Source organism: Pocillopora damicornis, chromosome 1 (genome assembly GCF_964200805.1).
Source record: "Pocillopora damicornis chromosome 1, jaPocDami1.2, whole genome shotgun sequence".
Lineage (NCBI taxonomy): Eukaryota > Metazoa > Cnidaria > Anthozoa > Scleractinia > Pocilloporidae > Pocillopora > Pocillopora damicornis.
The window spans coordinates 7,731,725-7,751,556 of record NC_142670.1 but is presented as its reverse complement, the minus strand read 5'-3'; the positions used below and the strand labels follow the sequence as shown (position 1 = coordinate 7,751,556).

Below are 19,832 nucleotides of genomic sequence, written 5' to 3'. Positions count from 1 at the left end.
TAATTTCAATTGATTCTCAAAGCTCAAATGACTGTGCTGCCACACTTTACCTTTTTACAACGTTCTTCTCCATAAGTAGTTAGGTATGCTGTTTGTATTGTATTTTTCTTTTGGATACATAAGTCTGGAATTCCGAGGTATGCCGAGCAGACCAATTGGGAAATACCACCAAGACATACAAAATGGGCGAGTAATCAATACTGTCTCAGGGACATTTAGATTTTAAACCCACCTATTCATTTTCGCGCGGTTTCCTTAGTTAGTTTATTCACGTTATCCAGAAATTATCCCCGTCTGCCTCGATAATTGTCCCAAGCTTAGATCATTAAGGAAATAAGCTAGTGAAAAAGAGTCAACTCTTTGAGTTTCACCTTTTTACAACGAGAAAAATAAAAAAATGTTCAATATTTTGTAATATCCAGTGTTAGTAACCTTTAAAAGCTGATTTTAAACGCTGGTCAGAACTGTAAGAAAAGTCAACACAATATGCTATCGACCCGGAATATGAAAAATTATCAGGGGTATTGCTCACATCTTCCCTCAAAGCTTTACCTTTGTGCCAAATATTCCCTTTTTGGACAGTCTAAGCAGCGACAATCATCGGACTGAGGTGATTTATTTACAAATTAACGAGATATCAAAAATGTGTATCCCGCCAAAGAACGACGAATGTCGTAGGTTCCTCGGTATATTGTTGTACCTATATCTCTCTAGATGGAGATGTCCTTAAGATAATCGCGAGATAGCTCTGAAATCTCATCTACCCTTTTTCTAACGTTACGAGAGGAGAAATGAGACATAGACATATAGGATGTCTGCTTCCCCCGCCCCACCCCCTCCTGCGCTATATACAAAAGTCTTCATTTACATTTTGCACAGTACTGTAAATTGCACCTGTCTGCAATTCGTATCACACTAAGGTGATAAATTATTTTTGCAGTGTTTACATATCCTCATCTAAACACTATGAAGGGCCGGGCGGGACAGAAGGGGGGGGGGGGAGAGGGGGGGTTGAGGTTGAACTAGATATTTCAACCTCTCTCATCGCTTCAATTTACCCATGAAAACTGCTCTCTGTTTTTTTGTTTTTTGTTTTTTTTTCTTCGAAAAACAAGTCTGATGAAAGACCTTTTTGTTTTTTCACGTTTACAGCGTTCCTCCACGTAAACTCAGGCCATTTCTTGCTCAGGTGCATTTTCCCGAAGACGCTGGTTCCATTTTTTCCCAGTACTTCGCAAATTTTAATCCATTAAATCCACTGCGTTTAATCAGTTTAAAAAGTTTAAAAGTCAGCTTTAACCGCTACTATTACAAAAGCAAATAGCATTTGCGATTTTACTGGTAATTTAACTGCTCAAATAATATAAAAAGGGTGACGCTATCGTGAAATATTAGTATAAAATTGCGCGCTAAAATTCATAGAAGTGTGTATCATAGTAAAGCATAGGAATGTTTAAAGACACGTCAGTCTTGACTGCATGACCGCAACATTTCAATTAAATAATAGGAAAAAATAGGGGGCAATCATTGATAGAACGAAGAAACCATCATTTGAAAGAGACTTTGATGAATTCTAAGAGCGATAGACAGCCAGCCTACAAGATAGTTACTTAAAAGAAATTTAGTTTTCAGCTAAGGCAAACTTTCCCTAAGAAGATACGATAGTCTAAAAATTAAGTACTCCTAATCTAAAGAAAAAAAGCTTGAACAGTTCTTGCATCTAGCTTACATTAAACGCTACTGCCTTTGGAAAGTTGCCCTATTATCGCAGTAAGTGACACCTTAAGTATGACTTATTCACGAAGCTAATGCCTCGATTGGAACGGCCGAAATCTTCCTGAAAGATCGAAAAATGAGCAACTGCGATTGACCAACTAAGCTTAAAAATCAAATGAAACAATTAAACAATGGAGTTTCATGTTTGGTCCGTGTTGAATCTAGCTCTTCAAGCCGAGTGTTTTTCCAGCTCAAATTAATCGAAAGACTGCAATTCAGCTACCCATGTATCACCGACACCACTTGGATTAACCTGTGAGCTCTTCTTTGTGGAGTTTCCATTGTTTGTAGATGGGAAAACCGTGTTCACCTTCCTTTTGAATCGCTCTCTAATCTGCAGATAGACAAGCAAAGTAAACAAATAAAGGCACCCATAGACATGGAAAGTAAGAAAAAGAACCACATTCAAGGTACATTCAAGTTTTAAAACTTACCTGGCTATTTCGCACACAGTGAAGAACGAAAATCAGGAAACCCTTAGACAGAAAAAAAAATGTTTTTCAGACCAATTTCGTTTTGTGATTGCGACCTGGGGTAAATATATTGAGGTTTTCTTTTTTTTTTCCTCTAAAAGCCCCAAATAACATAAAAAAGAATCAAATTGTCTTGACCAGCAAAAAATCACATAAACAGTGACATCCTTTTTTCTTATCTTTCAAATTTTATTCACTTTTGTCTGTTTTACATTAACAAATATTCTATCACCATTATAAAATTTATAGTTATAAAGTAATCTGGACACTCAATATGGATGATTTCACGTATGAAACTATAAAATCATAATATTTGATACTCACTTGAGTAGAGTTGAGGATGGTAAAAATGTAAGAAAAAGCTTTGTGTAATGGCGACAGAAGACCAAACAACCACGTGACACCCAACAGGGGGATCATCACAACACATGCTCTAATGCCAACTCTATAGGAGGAAAATTTGCTGGTTAATTGATGGCTTACTGAACCTCACAAATATTTTTGGAACCTATACTTTCTCTTAACTAATTAATATCAACAAGCTACAGAGGAAGTAAGACGTACTCCTTTTTTTTTTTTAACGCTCTTTAGAGCTCTTTCTCACCGTAATTGCTGACCTTGCTTGTCTCCTGTTGGCTGCATTCTGGTCATCTCCCTTATGACGCGTATGAGTATCAAAATGTTGATCTGAAAGAAGAGGAGATGAATTAAAAGTTTGTATCCAGGTATGGCTATTACACATTTCAAGTTTTATATCAGAATCACCGATATGAATAAACCGAATCAGAAACTTACCACTTCAATTGTAATCACAAATGTGACAAATATCCATATCAAATTGTTCGCTGAGGATATCCAACAACTTAAAAGGGGAAAAATAACAAAGAGAAAAAAAATTGTTGGCATAAGATCTGCAGTGAAAGGAATTCGTAAGAAATTACGTAGCGAAAAATACATGGGCGCGCGAAGATATGAAATTTCTCTTGGAGTGTTTAACTCGATAGCTCACGAGTAAGGTGTAGAGTTGAACACGAGAAGAGAAATTTCATATCTGAAAGTAACCATGTATCATTTTTTTATCATATAAACAATAATTATTGATTTATTGAGAATTGTGAAGGCTTCGCAGTTCATTCATCAACCTGACCGAGTCGTGCAAAAAAGCGAGTGACGTGTCAGCAGCTGATTGGCGATTTCAAACACACGTGAAAAAAAAATGACACTTGTTCACATTTGTTGTTAAGGCGTTTCTCAGGACTGAAATTCTTGCATAACACCGTTGTTTATATCATGTTAAAAAATGCATTTTAAGATGTTCAATAATATGATGATAACATGATGAGGTACAAATCAGAAGGGAAGATTTTCGAGAAAAGAAAGGGAATAAGGAAACACAAGGATTAAATTACAGAAACCTTGCATAAAGAAAGAAACCGATGTGAGAAAGCTTTCCCGAAAGGATAAATGTTACGAGAAGGACTTTGAGATAAAGTTAGTGAAAATATCAAAGCAAATCAAAAGAAACATCAAAACCTCACCAAAAACAATTAACATTTTAGGGGGAGAAAAAATAGAGGAGAAAAAAGAAAAAAAACATACGCCTCTTACAATTTGTCGCTGGTATAACCCTGTATCCCTTCTTTTCCAGCAGCGATAGACAGTGAAATGGCCACCATAACTAAGGGAAAACCTATCAGGAAATGACAAACCAATCAAGGCGAATCAAAATGATTAAAATTAAATTAGCCAAAAGTAAAATTCACAGTATATTGCAAGTTCAGCTGTATAAGCAAAATACCCCATGACATGACGTGATATATGCGCATCTTGTCGTTGATGTTATAAACTTTTACAACAAACAGGTAGAGATAAATTCCCTCGACCAGCATCCAACAGAAAGCGGCCATCAGAAAATACTGCATAATAGCTGCTACTATGACACACACAGCCTGCACAGATACGTAAAGAAAACAGCAGAATCTTTGTCATTTCAATGCTTTGTTCGATCATAATATCTTTAATTTCATTTAAATAATGCTTATAACCACCTACCTTGATCTCTGTGGCACTTATACCAGCGAAAAAACATATTTGTCCAGCTCCTAAAGCCACAGCAAGACTTACGCGTATTTGAGACAGGGGTTGACGAAGATCTCTGTTAAAACCAAGATATATACAGCAACAACAACAACAACACACACACACACACACAAAACAAAACAAAACAAAACCAAAAAAACAAAAGCAAAAAGCATGAGTGAAAGCGAGAGATAGTAGATAGGTAGATGAACTTGGACAGTCACGAGTGATATCCAATACATGGGGTACGGATTGAGTTTCTAATTAGCACCTAGACATTTTCGTTATTATTATTATTTGCTTTTTGGGCGGGGGGAGGGGGTGTTACGGACATTGCACTGGCCTGATTTATTCGATACATCTTCCACGGTATTTAAGGATGTTCTCCGCCGATCGTTTGATTACAGTACTTACGTGAGGAAAGAATATAAGGTTATTGTCGAAAGTATTCCGATGATGGATAGGCTTAACCCTACGTATGTGATGATCTCCAGAACAGCTACGTCGTTCTCGGAAAGCTGCGTCAAAAACAAAAGAAAAAGGAGGTAATACTTAGATTGACCACACGGGCCCATTTCTAGTTTGGAAGCAAGGTAAAAACAATGATGATAATAATAATAATAATAATAATAATAATAATGATAATAATGATAATAATGATAATAATAATAATAGTAATAATAATAAAACTACCTTTATGCTGCCGCTGAAGTCAACTAAGACAGCGAAATGAGTCAAATGATTGCAGCTGCAAATTGTTTCTTCTGAGTTGCTCTTCGAATGATCCACATGACAACCATCTTCTGAAAACCCATCCGGACTAAAAACAAAGGAATATTACAATATAAGAAATAACAATAATTTTTCTTCTCAGAGGGTACGGTAACAAACCCAGCAATCTGATTGGTTATATGTTATTCGGTGAATAACATATAATTTAAAACACTTCGGAGCTTGAAACACTAATCAGTGTTGACTGCCTTTCTTCTGGTATTTTATAACATTTCATAACGGTGATTCTAATATGAAAAATCAGGACTATCCTCCTCGCAAATAAGGGTTTAACTGATATCTCGAATTTTTATCCTCAGTTTTGGACTAAGCGAAAAAGACGGAGTCCTAAAGCATAGTTTATAATATATTTGTATTTACCTATTTTTGAAACCACTCCAAAACATGCAATGCTTTTCTTCCTCAACGACCTGAAAATATATTTTACATGTATTTCTATTAAATCGATCCAGCATAACACAAAGGGAACGAGCTCATCTTCCAGTGTTCTTGCTGTTACCTGTAGGTTTTGGAACTTCAAGATTACATCTCGTCGTAGTTTTTCAGGTTTAGGATTCATCGCTGCCGTCATTATTCTGGTGTTAACATACCTGTAGAAGAAATATTGTTCTATGCTATCAACTTTTGCAAACCATTACAGTGCATTTACATATAACTGCATGTAGCATACTTTATGTCATTTTTATCTTCGATATAAAATGGTGATAATGAAAATTAACTTCTCTTATGATTTTTAGAGTTTACTGTGTGATAAAGAAAACTTAACCGTTAGGTAATTTCTCCAAATGAGCTTAAAAAATTGACTTGGTCATCGCCTTCTTTATTCATTATAAGGGTTCCTATTACACTGCTTATAAGGGTTCTCCCTATCTCGATTGGTTAAATTTGATATGGCATGCCATATAATTCAATATACATGTACGCTAAGCACAATTCTTAAATATTTTATCGCTTAACGTCACCTAGAAGTGTCAAGTTCTTCTCCAGTAGATTGATTTCTCAGTAGTAATTCATGAAGATCTTTGTACACACATCCTACAATCACTGACCCTATAAATGAAAAAAAAAGTCCTTGTAACGCCAAACGATAGGGTTAGTCTCAGTATAAACATATTCGAAATGGTGATCGATCAAGTTCCCCTCCACTTTTTTCACCAAAGAACTGTCTAAGTTATAATACAGTATGGACTGAAGTGTTTTCGAAGACCAAAATATTTTCGAGCAGAATTCTTTGTTTGACCCACATACTTCGACATTTGAACACCCAACTGGCTAATACCACATCTTTGCTCCTTTAGCATTCTGCATGAGCTATTTGAACCGGAGACTCCACTGGCATAGATCAGCTAAAATACTTTTGTCATTTCTTACTTTTCTATGACATCAGTGAAAATATAGAAATGTTGTACGTGCTAATTATCATTGATTCAAGCAATTACCCCTACCTTCTACTGGTTAAACGGCGAAATAATCTACTTAGGATTCTGGCAGAACACTCAAAAAGGTTATAGATCATTAGCTGGGCATGAGTGATTGGCAAACTTTCCGACTATTCTTCCAGCTTCCTACTAAGGTCATCGCGTACCTTCTCAGCTGTTTTGAAATATTTAACGATTGAAAAATAGTACACTGATACGTGAAACTTTCTGATTTCTAAATAATAGAGCAACTATTAAAGTGGAAAAATGTCATTCTATGATTTAGAGTTGAAAGCGTGGTTAAGGCAAACCTTTTTCAGCAAAATCATGCGAGGATATATTAATGCTGACTTGCAATTCTTCCTCCTTGAGGAAGAAGTCAGTTGCATTCCGACGGTAGCCAATTTGAATGCCCAAAACTGTCAGAAGAAAGAGAAGATGTTAGCTGATGATTGGAATTGAAGGAGATGACAGCAGCGTATACGGATCCCTTTCTTGAAGGTATATACACAGCACTACACTATGATTTCTCAAACGCCGTTCTGATTTATTTGAAATATATTATTGTACTGAGATCGTATTCATATACTCAAAAGAGGAAATTGAAACAACTTATTAACCAGACGAATATCACTTCTCATCAACTGGGCTTCACACATCTTCGTGCACCTACTGGCATCAAGCCAGACGAATTTTATGCGCCTTTCAAGAATTCATTTGTATCATTTAATTTCCAAGGCCAGGCGGCAGACAGACCATTCAGTTAGACAATTGGTCAGTGGGTCAGTTACTAATAAAATAGTTTTAACTCACCCATTGTTCGGCTTTTGATCATTGTTGAAGGATTCGTTCCATTCAGATGGTATTTACCATAATTGAATGCAAATTCCTCGAAGGCGACTGCCACCTTAAAGATGGATTCTCTTCTCGTTTCATCTCCTCCATCATTAAGTTGGCCTTTATTGGGTGTCGTGATGTTTAGAAAATTATCGATGAAGTCTTCAAATACTTGCATAGCCTCCTTTAAGGACCAAAAAGTTTTTTAATCACGTCGAACGTCATCATAATAAGAAAACAAAAGTGCACATCGTAGGACTTGGACTGATTGGATATTGCATGATTTGAAAAAGAAGCGTTTCAACAGAACATCATTTCAGTGAATTAGCCACACCTCTTTAGAAGAAGTATATTTGCCTACATTAAATTCTCGTAGCACACAGTATTGTCATGCTTTTGCCTCTGTATAAAACGCTTTTGCAGCTTACGAACTGCAGCTTTGCATCGGTAACTCCTTCTAATTACCGCATATTTCATATCTACAAGTTATGTTAATCTTGTAATTAGGAGGCAATAGTGCATTCATACCTTCAAAGAATTATTTTTCTTGCTATCTATTCCACTAAGTTTAGAAACAGATCCATTTGCCTGAGGTAAAGAAAGACAAAAGCGTTGAGGAATGGCAGAAACTATGAAAAAAAAAAAGGAGAAATTACGAAACATACCAGATTCTTAAGTACTTCCAACGTAGATTTCCAAGTTGACGATGGCAGAGACGATGATGCTGCCGCTGGTGATGATGAAGATGCTGATGATTTTGTTGATACTGATTCCGATTCTGCTCTTGCTGATGCTTTTGCTTCAGATGAACATGACGATATTGAAGAGGATGGTAATGGTGATGGTGAAAGTAACGATAATGGTGATGCCGACGATGACTGCAACTGATCTGTATATTAAAGTAAAAGCTAGATGTCAAAACAACATTTAACTAAAATTGAAAAGCAATGATAAAGCGCAAGGAATTTAGAATATGAACAATGAAGAAAGTGCTAGTGTATCTCGAGATTCATTAACATTCAATCGTGAAAAAAACAGATTTACTTTGTTAAATTTACTCACACCAAGTATGAGAATTATCTTTCCGCTGCACCGTTGAGAATTGAGTCGCTAAACCTTGACTTGCCGTTGACGGAGCAGACGAAATGAAATTCGACCTGTATGAATTGGAAGGGCTGCACCAGACACATTCATCTCCACATGTGACAGTGTCGCTGGTCCGTGTACAATAAATAGCGTTCCGATGCTGTTTTCGGCATTGTCCTCCCATAAAGTTCAGTGTACACGTTTCAGCGTCGCAAAATTGTTCACACTCTCCTCCGTTTAATATCAGAACCATTTTACACAAACTTGTGCACGTTTGTTTGCATCCTGTCCCAGGGAAACTACAAGAATAAGCGTTGTGCTGGAGCAGTTGGTAAGAAAAGTCGTTACAGACGCTATACTCACTGTGGTTGCATGTCTTACTCTGCACCCAAAAGCCTGAAAAAAAAATATTGCTTATAATAACTTTAGATAATTATAATAATTATGTAATATATAATAGACAATAGTTCACTAAGCACCCTTCCCCCCCCTCCCCCGCCAGACAAAAAAAGAAAAAAAAACAGATTCATGAAATTGTTGAATAAATCTAGCGTATAACCTTCATTATATATTTACTATCTCAGTATATGATGGTGCGAATAAATATAAAGCATTTATAAAAATTAAACTCCTATTTGCAACAAGTATTAGCCACCGTGAAGCTCCTAGACATCACTGACCAATCCGCAAATGAAAAAAAAACTTATTTATATACTTATTATTATTATTATTATTATTATTATTTTCATTTTGATAGGGTAGGGAGTTCCTTCGGGCCATTTTGCAGGTTGCCCTTGAGTGAGCGACGCCGTGTTTCAATAACTACGCTGTGAAGCCTTTGAATTGATAGAATGATGTTATTTCTGAGTTAGAATATTTCCGCACAACGGCGATTCTTTTATTCAACTAAATGCGAGATGAAAATGAATTAGAAATAACAAATATTGGGAAGATTAATATGGAAATTGAAAAGGAAACGAAGTAAACTGCTGTTCTCTTTTACAAGAAGACTTGAAATGATGTTATTAAGCTAGTAACCTCAGTAATTTGTTAGAGTTGAAGAGACACCTGACCATATATTTTGACATTCGAGAATTCGCATATCCTCAAAATGAATCAACGGCTTAAAGTACACATCATCATTTGCATATTTGGGCAAGAAATTATCCATTTTATGATAGACCCCTGAGTTAAATTACAGTTAAAACTTGTTGCACAGGAATGCATTGAGAAAATTAGTTTCTCGAAGTAAAAATAATTTGTCTTGGCTTCTTCGTGGATGTTGGTTTGATCAGCTGTGATAAGGGACAAACTTTCGGAAAACCATTCTAGCGCTGAGGTTTCACCCAACACTGTTCGGAGAGCCATAGAATCGACTCCTCTGGGTAAACTTGTAATAAATATTAAAGAAAAGAACTTTTCTTTTGAAAATAACGTTGATACTCACGTAGAAGAGCAATTGATAACAGGAGTGTTCTCCATATCCGGCAACTTCTATTCGTCATCATTTGTTTTTTTATTGTGTGGTTTGAGCATCTGTCAGCTGAACTAAACACAGCCTTAGGCAAATTTTCTTTGAGCTGAGGATTGGTTGATATTTTCTTACTTATTATGGAAGGCTTGTGAGAATTCTCTCTTAAGAAATATTTGGAAGATCAGTCTTATAGTGTTGTTTTGAGCCAGAACCAGCTGCCTATTATAAGCATATACGGGAAATTGAATATCATGCAAATCATTGATGTCACATCTTTCTACTTAAATTCAGTGAATTTCCCCTTTTTGCTTCCATTTGAAATTTTGGTAAAACAAATATGATTAATGAAAAATAATCATTTAAGAAACTTTTTAGAATTCTCTTCTTAGAATAGCACCTGAAGTGCAATGATCTTGTTTCTAAAGGATGTAGCCTTTAGCTAAAGATGTTAAATTCATTTGAGTATTCATGTTAATTACAAATCATTAATGGTTATGCCACTCTTTGCTTACTTGGTGCTTAACAACGAAAACAATAAGTCTTTTTAGAGCACTTTCATCATAGAAGTCGCTAAAATTTGTTTTCCTCTATCAAAAATTGGGCATTGTAGTTAAAATTGTTGTTTGATAAAATCTCTTTGACTGGAGAGCTAATGTTCTCCTCTTCTAGGTACGTGGGTTTTTAATCTTTCCTGCATTAATATTTCATTATCTCATTCACAATAACGAATTGTTAATGCTATAATTCGTGGAACCACGCATAATATGGTAGACAGTAGTAGTTTCTTATGTCTAAAAACGCACATGATAGTTCAAAAGAGTTGTCTGATTGGCTGTTTCCTCCAAAAAGTGACGGGTTCATAACAAACAGCTAATAATACATGTCTTCGCGATTAACCACCTCTTTCAGACTACCCCTAGGGTTTCTAAAAGAAAAAAATAAGAAAAATTCTGAAAAGAAAAGAAAAGAAATATAAAATTAACACAAAGCAGGTGCAGTTTGAACAATTTTGTGAAGCAATTAAATATCCTTATCGTGAATTTGAAGAGCTCTTTCGACGTTCCTAGTTGTTTTGGCATGTAAGTGCAATTTCGCCTTCGTGATGATTACGATCGCTTTTATCAAAACCTTCGAAACACCGAGAATATATATTTTTTCACCTCTTGATGATGACCTGCATGCAATGGACATAGCTATTGCAGACAGGTAACTCGTTTTATTTGCGTTATTCTGAGGCATTCGATTCAAGCTTTAAAACCTAAAATTAAAGTTTCTGCTCCAGTTTGACCACCTTCTATCTGTTTTATGATAAAGCAAGCTGTTTCAACCGGTTTGAGCTCACGTTATTTCAAACATTCGCCAAGTGCAAAGGCGAACGAAAACCCATCACGCCGCTCGCATGGATTTTCGAGAGTCTTCTAAGCAACCCTCTCCTTTGATTGAACCATTTCTGAGAAATACGCGCGAATCTAAATCTTTTCAATCGTGTTTTCGTATTCCCGCGTAAACAAAGCTGTCAGCTACTAACGAAAAACAGAAATGTTGCAGCCGACCATCAACGGCCGTGGTAAATGGGTGGATCATTGCGGTGTACACCCTTAATCTGTGGGAATGACCTATATGCCAAGATTTTATTAACCAAACACTCTTTTATTCTGGTATACGTTATAATGATAAATAAAAACGCAAATGAACCGACATAATTAAAAAAAAAAGAATAAAAAACCTTCGCTTTTGGTTTGAGCCAATAAGTTGCATTGCCGTAATTAGACGACGTGGTTTTATTCATATTAATGACTCCATGTTAAGTTATGCTATTTAAAGGCAAATAAGTATATCAAATGCATAGAAAGAAGTTTACTAGCATCTATTCTGCGTGTTAATTTCTCATGCGATGAGCAAGATTTGCTTATTTTCTGTCAGAAAAAGGTTTTTGCATCTAGTTAAGACCTCAGACAATGTTAAAGGCTGATGACTCTGGAAAGGTGGCCTATCATAGACTAGACTCCTCTAAGCAAATATAAATAACTGGCACTCGACAAAAAATTTAACTCTCATCCTCAGTCTGTTTTATTGCCGAGGGTGTGCGTTTTTTTTTTTCAGTTCAAACTCGTTACAAAGCTTCAGTTTAACTGCGTTCACATCACAAAATTACCCAGATTAACATTTGAATTCTTCTTTGTAGAGTTTCCATCGGTTGCAGATGGGAAAACAGTGCGAACTTTTCTCTTGAATCGCTCTCTAATCTGCCGATAGAGAAGCAAAGTAAATAGAAAGGGCACTCAAATATTCATACAAGATTTTCAAATTCGTACTCTACACGAGTTTTTTTTTTTTCATAAAAAACTAACCTGGCTGTTTGGCGCACAGTGCAGGGCAAAAATTAAAAAACCCTTCACAAAGAAAGACAAGCTTTTAAGATCAATCAAATCAATCATTGTACAGAATACGTACCTAAAAACTTTGTGTAATGGTGTCAGAAGACCAAATAACCACGTGACACTCAGCAAGGGAATAATAGCCACGCATGCTCTAATGCCAATTCTAAAGGACGACAACAGTCTAAGATATGGGATTGTTATAAGATCAATTTCAAATATCGTTTAGAGGATCATTTAAAATTTGATACGATTTCGTTAAAATCTCCCGCAGAAGCTGTCAAAAAATTAATCCCAATGCGAAACTTACAATCATAATCACAAATGCGACAAATATCCAGATCAAATTGTTAGTTAACATCGACGACATCCAACAGCTAAAGGGAAAAAAAGGGGAAAACAAAAATAAAAAGAGAAAAATTAGGTCTCACAATATACCCGATTAGCTTTGCCTCCAAAAGTAACATTCGTTCAGTGAAAGAAACTGTAGGTCACAGACTGGCCTTAGAAGATGAAGATTGTGAGAAGGAGATTAATGAAAGTAATAAGGAAGGGTAGGATACATAATCAAAGTAAAGCAAAACAAACTTCAAAAAGTGAACAAAAAAAGTTAACAAAAATGATTATAGCTGGTAAAGCTCTGTATCCCATATTTTTCAGGAGCGATGCTCTGTGAAATGGCAATCATAATGACTGGGAAACCTTTTATAAAAATTCAGAGTTAATAACATGATACAATAAGGTAACAAAATAATCCCTAACAGTATATGATAAATTCAACTGAAAAATCAAAATAACCCATGAAATGACGTGATAAATGTGCATCTTGGTCTTGATGTTGGAAACTTTCACAACAAACAGGTAGGGATGGATTCCCTCGACAAGCATCCAACAGAAAGCGGCCATTAGGAGGTAATGCATTAGAGCTACCACTGTGACACAAACAGCCTTCAAAAGTAAGGGGAAAGACTTTTTTTTACATTTCATTCAAGGAGGTTTTCTTTAAACGAACTCCACGAATGGTAAAGAGCCACCCACCGTTTTTTTCTGTGGCGTTTATTCCAGCGAGAAAGATTATTTGTTCAGCTCCAAGGGATACAAAGAGACTTAGTCGTATTTGAGACAGGTTTTCCAATATGTTTGGTGAAAATGAGGCAGGTATTGATGTTGATATACTTATATAAAAGTACGAGAAATCTGTAGAAGCACAAACGAAGAGCAAGGTCAAACAAATCAAGTAACCATTAGAGCAACAAACAAACAAACAAACAAGCCCTGAAAACCAAACGTGATATCAATAATGACTCATAAATTTTGCAACATATTGAGTGTATGGAAATTGCAAATAATATTGTCCATAAATTATTGTTATATTTACTTCGAATGTTTTTAAAGTGACTGAAAGTGTATGATGGTTGACAGTCGACTGTAGTAAGTGTTGCTCACAATTTGTTGAACACCGGTTTTATTTAACATTGTCTGTTCTAGAAAATACACCGCTGATTGATTAGAAATAGCACTCACGTGAGGAAAAAATACAAAGTTATTGTTGAAAGAATTCCGATGATGGAAAGGCATAATCCCACATATGTGATGATCTCCAGGATAGTTACGTCCTTGGAGGAGAGCTGTCGCAAAGTTAGATTGAACAATGAATTTATTGAACCAACACACTTATGATCGAAATGCAAAATACAACAAGAGTAAAAAATACCTCTGGCCACAACTGAAGTCAGCTAAGAGAGAAAAATGAGTCAGATGATTGCATCTGCAAACTGTGTCTTCTGAATTGCTCTCTGGTGGATCTACATATCGGCCGTCTTGCGAAATTAGCTCCCTTAAGAAAATTCAAGTCGATGACTAAACTGATCAACTCGTTACAATAACAATATCTACAGGATATCTACGCATCGACAAATACTCAAATTATTATTTGGTTATACTGGTAAATTCTATTTTGTAACTTATGTTCTGAAATGACGTTAACTTGCAAAGAAAGATTTCGCTCTTTTCGTACATACTCCTTGGAATACTAGGACGCGTGAATCACGAAAGTCAATGTCCCTTTTTCATGTTTGCCTTTTAAAATCGTCAAAATATAACCCCATGATATATCTCCTCGCCAGTATTGGGGAATTAATTTCCCGCGAAGTTACAGTTCATGCCTTACTTTATCCTTTTTCAGCAACAAATATCCAACCATCTTGAGGCTGTTTAATGTGAGCGAGCGGGTGTTCAATACATTTGCAGCTTAGAAATTATATTGGTTTCTTGAACATCTAATACTGAATATGTGATTTTTAATATATGTATTTTTTTTTAAATTTGATATTTAGTAGTTATGTCTTGGGTCAAATATGATGATTTTTGCATTTTCATTATTCACAGAAGTAACTGCCCTTATGAGACTAGTCAGTGAGGTTTAGCTGGTGTCTTTCTTTTTTGCATAGTTGTTAAGAAAAATATCTACTCGGTGTTAAAAATTGTTTTTGTATGAGAGAGTTGACTTTTCTACCTTTGTTTACTCAACTAATTGAAGGAAGTTTTTGAATTAATAATGTTTATGCTAGCGATTTCGATGAAAAGTGGACGGGAGACAGATGAAGAGAGTCTGCATTTTCTTTCAAGAAGAAGGCCCGAGGAGGGGTTTTTAGGTGGCTACTGCTTCAGCAATATGTTCATTACCACGGGGAGCGGAGAGCTAGGTGTTAACCATTCATTTACCTTTTCCAGAAGTGTCATAGCTTTGATCACAAAAATCGAGCTCAAAATTACTCCTTCCCAATTTGCATCTTTGCGCGAGAGTTTCACGGAAGACCTTGTGTTTAACCAGACTTAAAGTATTTAAGGAGTTCAATAATGGTATGGTACGCTTGCTTACCAAGGAACTCTCCCTTAAAATGAATAACAAGCTACACAATCAGAAAACGTCTTAGGCTCTATCAGTCTAGCCCCCTCTTTTTCTCCGCTTGCTATTAGGAGGATCATAGGTTCGAGTCATGTCTTGAGATATGCTCGTGGTAATTATACTTACGTGCAGAAAGTCACGTTTTTAAAGGAGCATTGGTACTCACTCAGGAGAGTTAATAATAGTTGTGTGGTTGCCTATATTTGACAAGTTTTGGTCTTAATACTTCTTTGAGAGTTATGTGTGTGTTAGTAACGTGTTAGAAGAAAAGGACTATTTTCTCCAATTTGTATATCCTGCAGATCTGAGCAAAGTTCCATTCTCAGAAATATTTCAGAGAACACTATTTTGTAAAAACGATAGACCTTGCGTTGTTTTGGGCCAGAGCGAACCGTAAATGGAAAGTATACAATGCGGGAAATTGACTGTTATGCTAATTAAAAAACTGGTGCAGAACAGTACAGTATATCACACCTGTCTTTGCCATGCACCACAAAGTGTGATTGATAATATCAAAACCTTCTTTCATGCGATAATAGGCATGATAGCAAAGTTTTATTATATGATTTGTGTTTTGATTTACTAGATACGAATTTCTTCGCTGCGTGGACGTTTTATCGTTTAATTAACGATGATGAATCCTTAATTTTAGACTACGAGGATCAGAGCACGAGTCATACAGCATACGGCAAACGGTATTGATTTATTAGGTATGATTGTTTGTCTGACAAGGTGATCACTTTTGATGTCGATCGCGACGTTTCGACAACATATCGACTGCATGTTTTCGACGATCAAAAAACTATTTAAGCAATACTCTGTCGACCTTATCGCGTGAAGAAGACTCGCAGTACACAAACGAAATGTCGTTATTTACATCGAAAGTGACTACGCCTTGGAAAAAAAACTTCTTTTTCTTTATGTGCAAGTGTATTCATCACGATTATTAGCTGCAACCTTATCATAATAATAATAATTTTATGCTTAAACATGCATAAGGTAGATAAAAAATACAGATTTTTTCGTCTTTTCACGAGCGTGGGACAAATAAAAAATTCTGAGTCCCCTTCGGATTCCTCGTCACTGAGCCACACAGACTTCACGGTGAGCGATGTCTATTACGAAATTCATATGACACGCGTCCTGTATACAGCTGGGATCAACAAGATAATAAGAGAGATGGCAAGTTCTGAGCTCGGTAAAGGTTTGATCCTTCATGGGGACTCATAATTTTTTCTTTGTCCCAGGCTCCTGACAGGACGAAAAAATCTTTCTTTCTTTCTTTACCGAGATCAAAGTTTACCATCTCTCCTAATATATTAACAAACATACGCATACTAGTTCACAATAGTTTTTCGATTAGCTGTTTCCTCCAAAATTGCCTACGAGTCAATAACTACCTGTTTGAGTATACCCTCAGGGTCTCCAAATATGATGGGGAAAATATTCTAGAAAGAAGAACCGCAAATTAATGGCAAAAAAATACTGGCATAGTTTCAAATTTTTTTGCTTAAAGATTAGTTCACAACATGAATAAAAAATGTTTCATTGGTGTTTCTGCTTGTTGTTTTATTGGTATCAAGATATTTTCTCGCTGATGTAGCGCAATTTTTCTTCAAAATTGCACGTTTGACATCGAAACTGATATCACTGAGCAGCAGATTTCTTTTTCCATGTTGAGTTATATTTATCTGAATCTGAGATAGCTAGCAACTTATGAAGCAATTAGCATGAAATTCGAGAAGTCTTCTACTTCCACCCTTACCACACGCTTGAGATTTTCTTGGAGATGCAAGCGAATCTTAAATGTTTCGTCTCTCTTGGCGTGATTAAAAAAGAAATAAACTCTAGAAGCTAACGTTGAATGAGAGGTTCAGTATGTCTTCTTAACTGTACCTGAGCGTAATACTTTTTTAAACCTGCATTTAATTCACTGAAAGACTATTTTTGTTTTTCTCCATGTCATAATATTGAAGAAAAAAGCAAATGAACCGACGTTTGCTATTGAACGTATGTAAATTGAAAAGGGAAAACACGTTTCGTATTACTTGTTTTATTTAGTATCTTATTATCATTACCACTCTCATTCATGGCCATTTTTAATCATATTTTAACTCATTAATGTTTGGTTTGCTTAAAATCTCCTCTCTGGAGCTACTTAAGCCAACCTTTTCCATTACATAATATCGCAATATCGCACTCCATGCTCTAGAGGGCATTAGTTTCAAATTCAGATCCTTTAAAGCAATTGGCTTCTGTTGATTACGAAGAATGTTATTCAAATTCAGGCAGTGCATTAGTAGCGTATATAAGGTAATTGTTTTGCACAAACCATTGAAAAGTTCTAATTAACATTTTTTTGAGGGTAATTTACCTCCCTGAAGACGTCTTACATTGAGGAGACAATATTCTGCCTTTTGTCATAGAACTGTTATACGCTTATCGTCATGGAGCGAGATTTTGAGAAGTCTATTTGTCTCGGGAGTGGAATATCTTTTTCCCTACTTTCATTTCTTATATCAGTTCTTAATGGTGTGACTTTGGTGGCATTATACAAAGACCCCCTTCGTCGCTTCAGAAAAACATTTTCCGTGTTTTTGATATTTATTGCTGCGATGGATCTGTTCGTTGGCATTGCTGTTTGCCCAGCAGAGGCTGTTATGAGGCTTAGGTGTACATTTGGAGAAAATTTTTCTCCTACGGAGGGAGATTTCCCCAGAATAATGGGATACATTGGAGTTAACAGCTCAATTTTGCTCGTTACAGCCATGTCGGTCGATCGTTTCGTTTCTGTTGTGTGTCCTTATTTCTATCTTCGTAAAGTCAGACCAAAACACCTCGTCTTTTGTACAGTGTTCATAGTTGTTTTCTCTACCATCTTCGCCTCTCTTCAGCTCGTTGATTTGTCTCGGGATGTGTACGTTTTAGTCGATATTCACTTACACACGACGTTTCCTCTTGTCGTAACTACAATGGCCTATACCGGGATTTTCATAACTTTGCGAAAGAGCCGCTCTCGCGTTGATTTGCAAAGAAAGTCATCTATCTCTGAAAACCCAGTACTTAGCGACATACGCAGACTAAAAAACACCCAAAAACAGCAACGATGTGCCACAACTTCGTTTTTAATCTTAATTTGTCTAATTACTTGTCTGGTTCCCTATTTCGTCGTTGTTCTTATTGAAGCAAACTGCTACAGCTGCCACGATCAGAAATGGCTGTTGATTTTAAGAGTAACTTCCGAGATATTTCTGAACGTCAATTCTGCAGTAAATCCTATTTTGACTACATTTAGACTTAAAGAACTGAAGCGATCAATTGAAGTAGTATTATGTGGAAGAGAGAACATCAATAATGTGGCAGATTTGGAAGATCAACATCTTCAAACTTCGAGAGCGCATGTATCTAATTGTCCACGTTAATCAGAGATGGAGGAATCATACGCACGGGAAAACCTAACTCCGATCATTTTTATCAATGTAGAAACAAAATATTTCAATACGCGACTGTATTGAATTGATTACTTCTACTAAAAATTTAAAAACAGCTTCACCAAGGATACAAGGCCACAACCATGATATAAATCATTTGTCGAACAATGAAGCCTTACGTTAGTTTAGTTGTTTTTTTTTTTGGTTTTTTTTTCTAATTTTCAGCATTTTTTGTGTTCATCACTTTCACAAGACATAGAAATAGACACTTCATTCATGGCTAAAATGCACAGTCCAAACGGTAAATTGTGAAGTCAGACTATCTGGTGAATGATAAAATTTCGTGATATTATACTTTTCCTATTTTCTACGTACGATGCTCAGCGAAGCTTATATAAAGGAGTTTCTAATGGAGTCTATTGATCACGCTATTTTTTGGCCTTATCGCTCCACGCAAGTGTTTTAAAACCCTACGGCTTGCAGTTGAATAGACTCATTAGAGCAGGTGTGCATTGCCTAAAACGCCACTTCTTTGAGGCTAATCATCATGCATTAAAAGGAATCTTATTAAAATTAACTCAGTCCACGTAGTAAATTCTGACGAACAAAAACAAATCCAACAAGCTGTGCTTTCAAAACGAGCCTTTTGAAATAGAGTGATCAATACCTAATATACTCTCACGTGTTTCAATGCATCGTAAAAAAAAAATTACTGCTTTCAGTAATATTTTAGGCCTTACCAGCGGCCTAAAACGTCAAATAATTGTAAATCGTTTCTGCGTGGTGCATTTATCAATAAAAGTGGACCCTGTTTACACTGTCAAAGACCCCACATATCTTAAATGAGCTATATTCATATTTTTCTTGGTCTGGAATCTTAAATCCTCGAATCTGATATTCCATTCCCCTTGGATGACCGTTTAATACAGGTTTGACTATAAGAGCAGTTTACTGCTTCTGAATTGCATAGTAAATTTTTTTTTAATCTACTTGCCACTTCGCCAGAGGGAGAAATTACCTTGATTTTTTGATCAACACAAACATGAATTACGGCTTAAAGACGCCAGCAACTTGCCAATATGAATGGAAGATGTCCTATATAGGCGATCGGCAGAAGGAAGAGCCTTGCTTAACTCAAAAGTTCTGAAGCAGATCCATTTACTACATGTGTTGCATCTGA

General features: G+C 36.0%; 2 protein-coding genes across 4 annotated transcripts; one reads left to right on the top strand and one right to left on the bottom strand.

The window, feature by feature from the left end:
- Nucleotides 1-1,245: 1,245 nt before the first annotated feature.
- LOC149051737 (adhesion G protein-coupled receptor E4-like) lies at nucleotides 1,246-10,298 on the bottom strand. Of its 3 annotated transcripts, XM_089187097.1 has the most exons (20): nucleotides 9,909-10,298; nucleotides 8,438-8,857; nucleotides 8,041-8,264; nucleotides 7,904-7,963; nucleotides 7,352-7,559; nucleotides 6,850-6,957; nucleotides 6,083-6,170; nucleotides 5,620-5,710; nucleotides 5,481-5,530; nucleotides 5,022-5,148; nucleotides 4,743-4,846; nucleotides 4,302-4,404; nucleotides 4,048-4,198; nucleotides 3,858-3,939; nucleotides 3,045-3,111; nucleotides 2,854-2,936; nucleotides 2,574-2,694; nucleotides 2,211-2,252; nucleotides 1,941-2,110; nucleotides 1,246-1,863 (listed from the first exon to the last, which is right to left on the bottom strand). In XM_089187097.1, exons 1-19 carry the CDS (start codon nucleotides 9,967-9,969, stop codon nucleotides 1,973-1,975), a joined length of 2,328 nt encoding a protein of 775 aa, XP_089043223.1. In that variant the 5' UTR covers nucleotides 9,970-10,298; the 3' UTR covers nucleotides 1,246-1,863; nucleotides 1,941-1,972. The 3 variants fall into 3 exon arrangements, with proteins under 3 accessions (XP_089043223.1, XP_089043217.1, XP_089043229.1); XM_089187091.1 differs by having other exon boundaries at nucleotides 1,246-2,110; XM_089187103.1 differs by lacking the exon at nucleotides 2,211-2,252 and having other exon boundaries at nucleotides 1,246-2,110.
- Nucleotides 10,299-17,630: 7,332 nt separating this feature from the next.
- On the top strand, nucleotides 17,631-19,452 carry LOC149051736 (uracil nucleotide/cysteinyl leukotriene receptor-like). Its single transcript, XM_089187125.1, has one exon. The coding sequence runs from the start codon at nucleotides 17,669-17,671 to the stop codon at nucleotides 18,641-18,643; it is 975 nt and encodes a 324-aa protein (XP_089043251.1). The 5' UTR covers nucleotides 17,631-17,668; the 3' UTR covers nucleotides 18,644-19,452.
- Nucleotides 19,453-19,832: the final 380 nt, after the last annotated feature.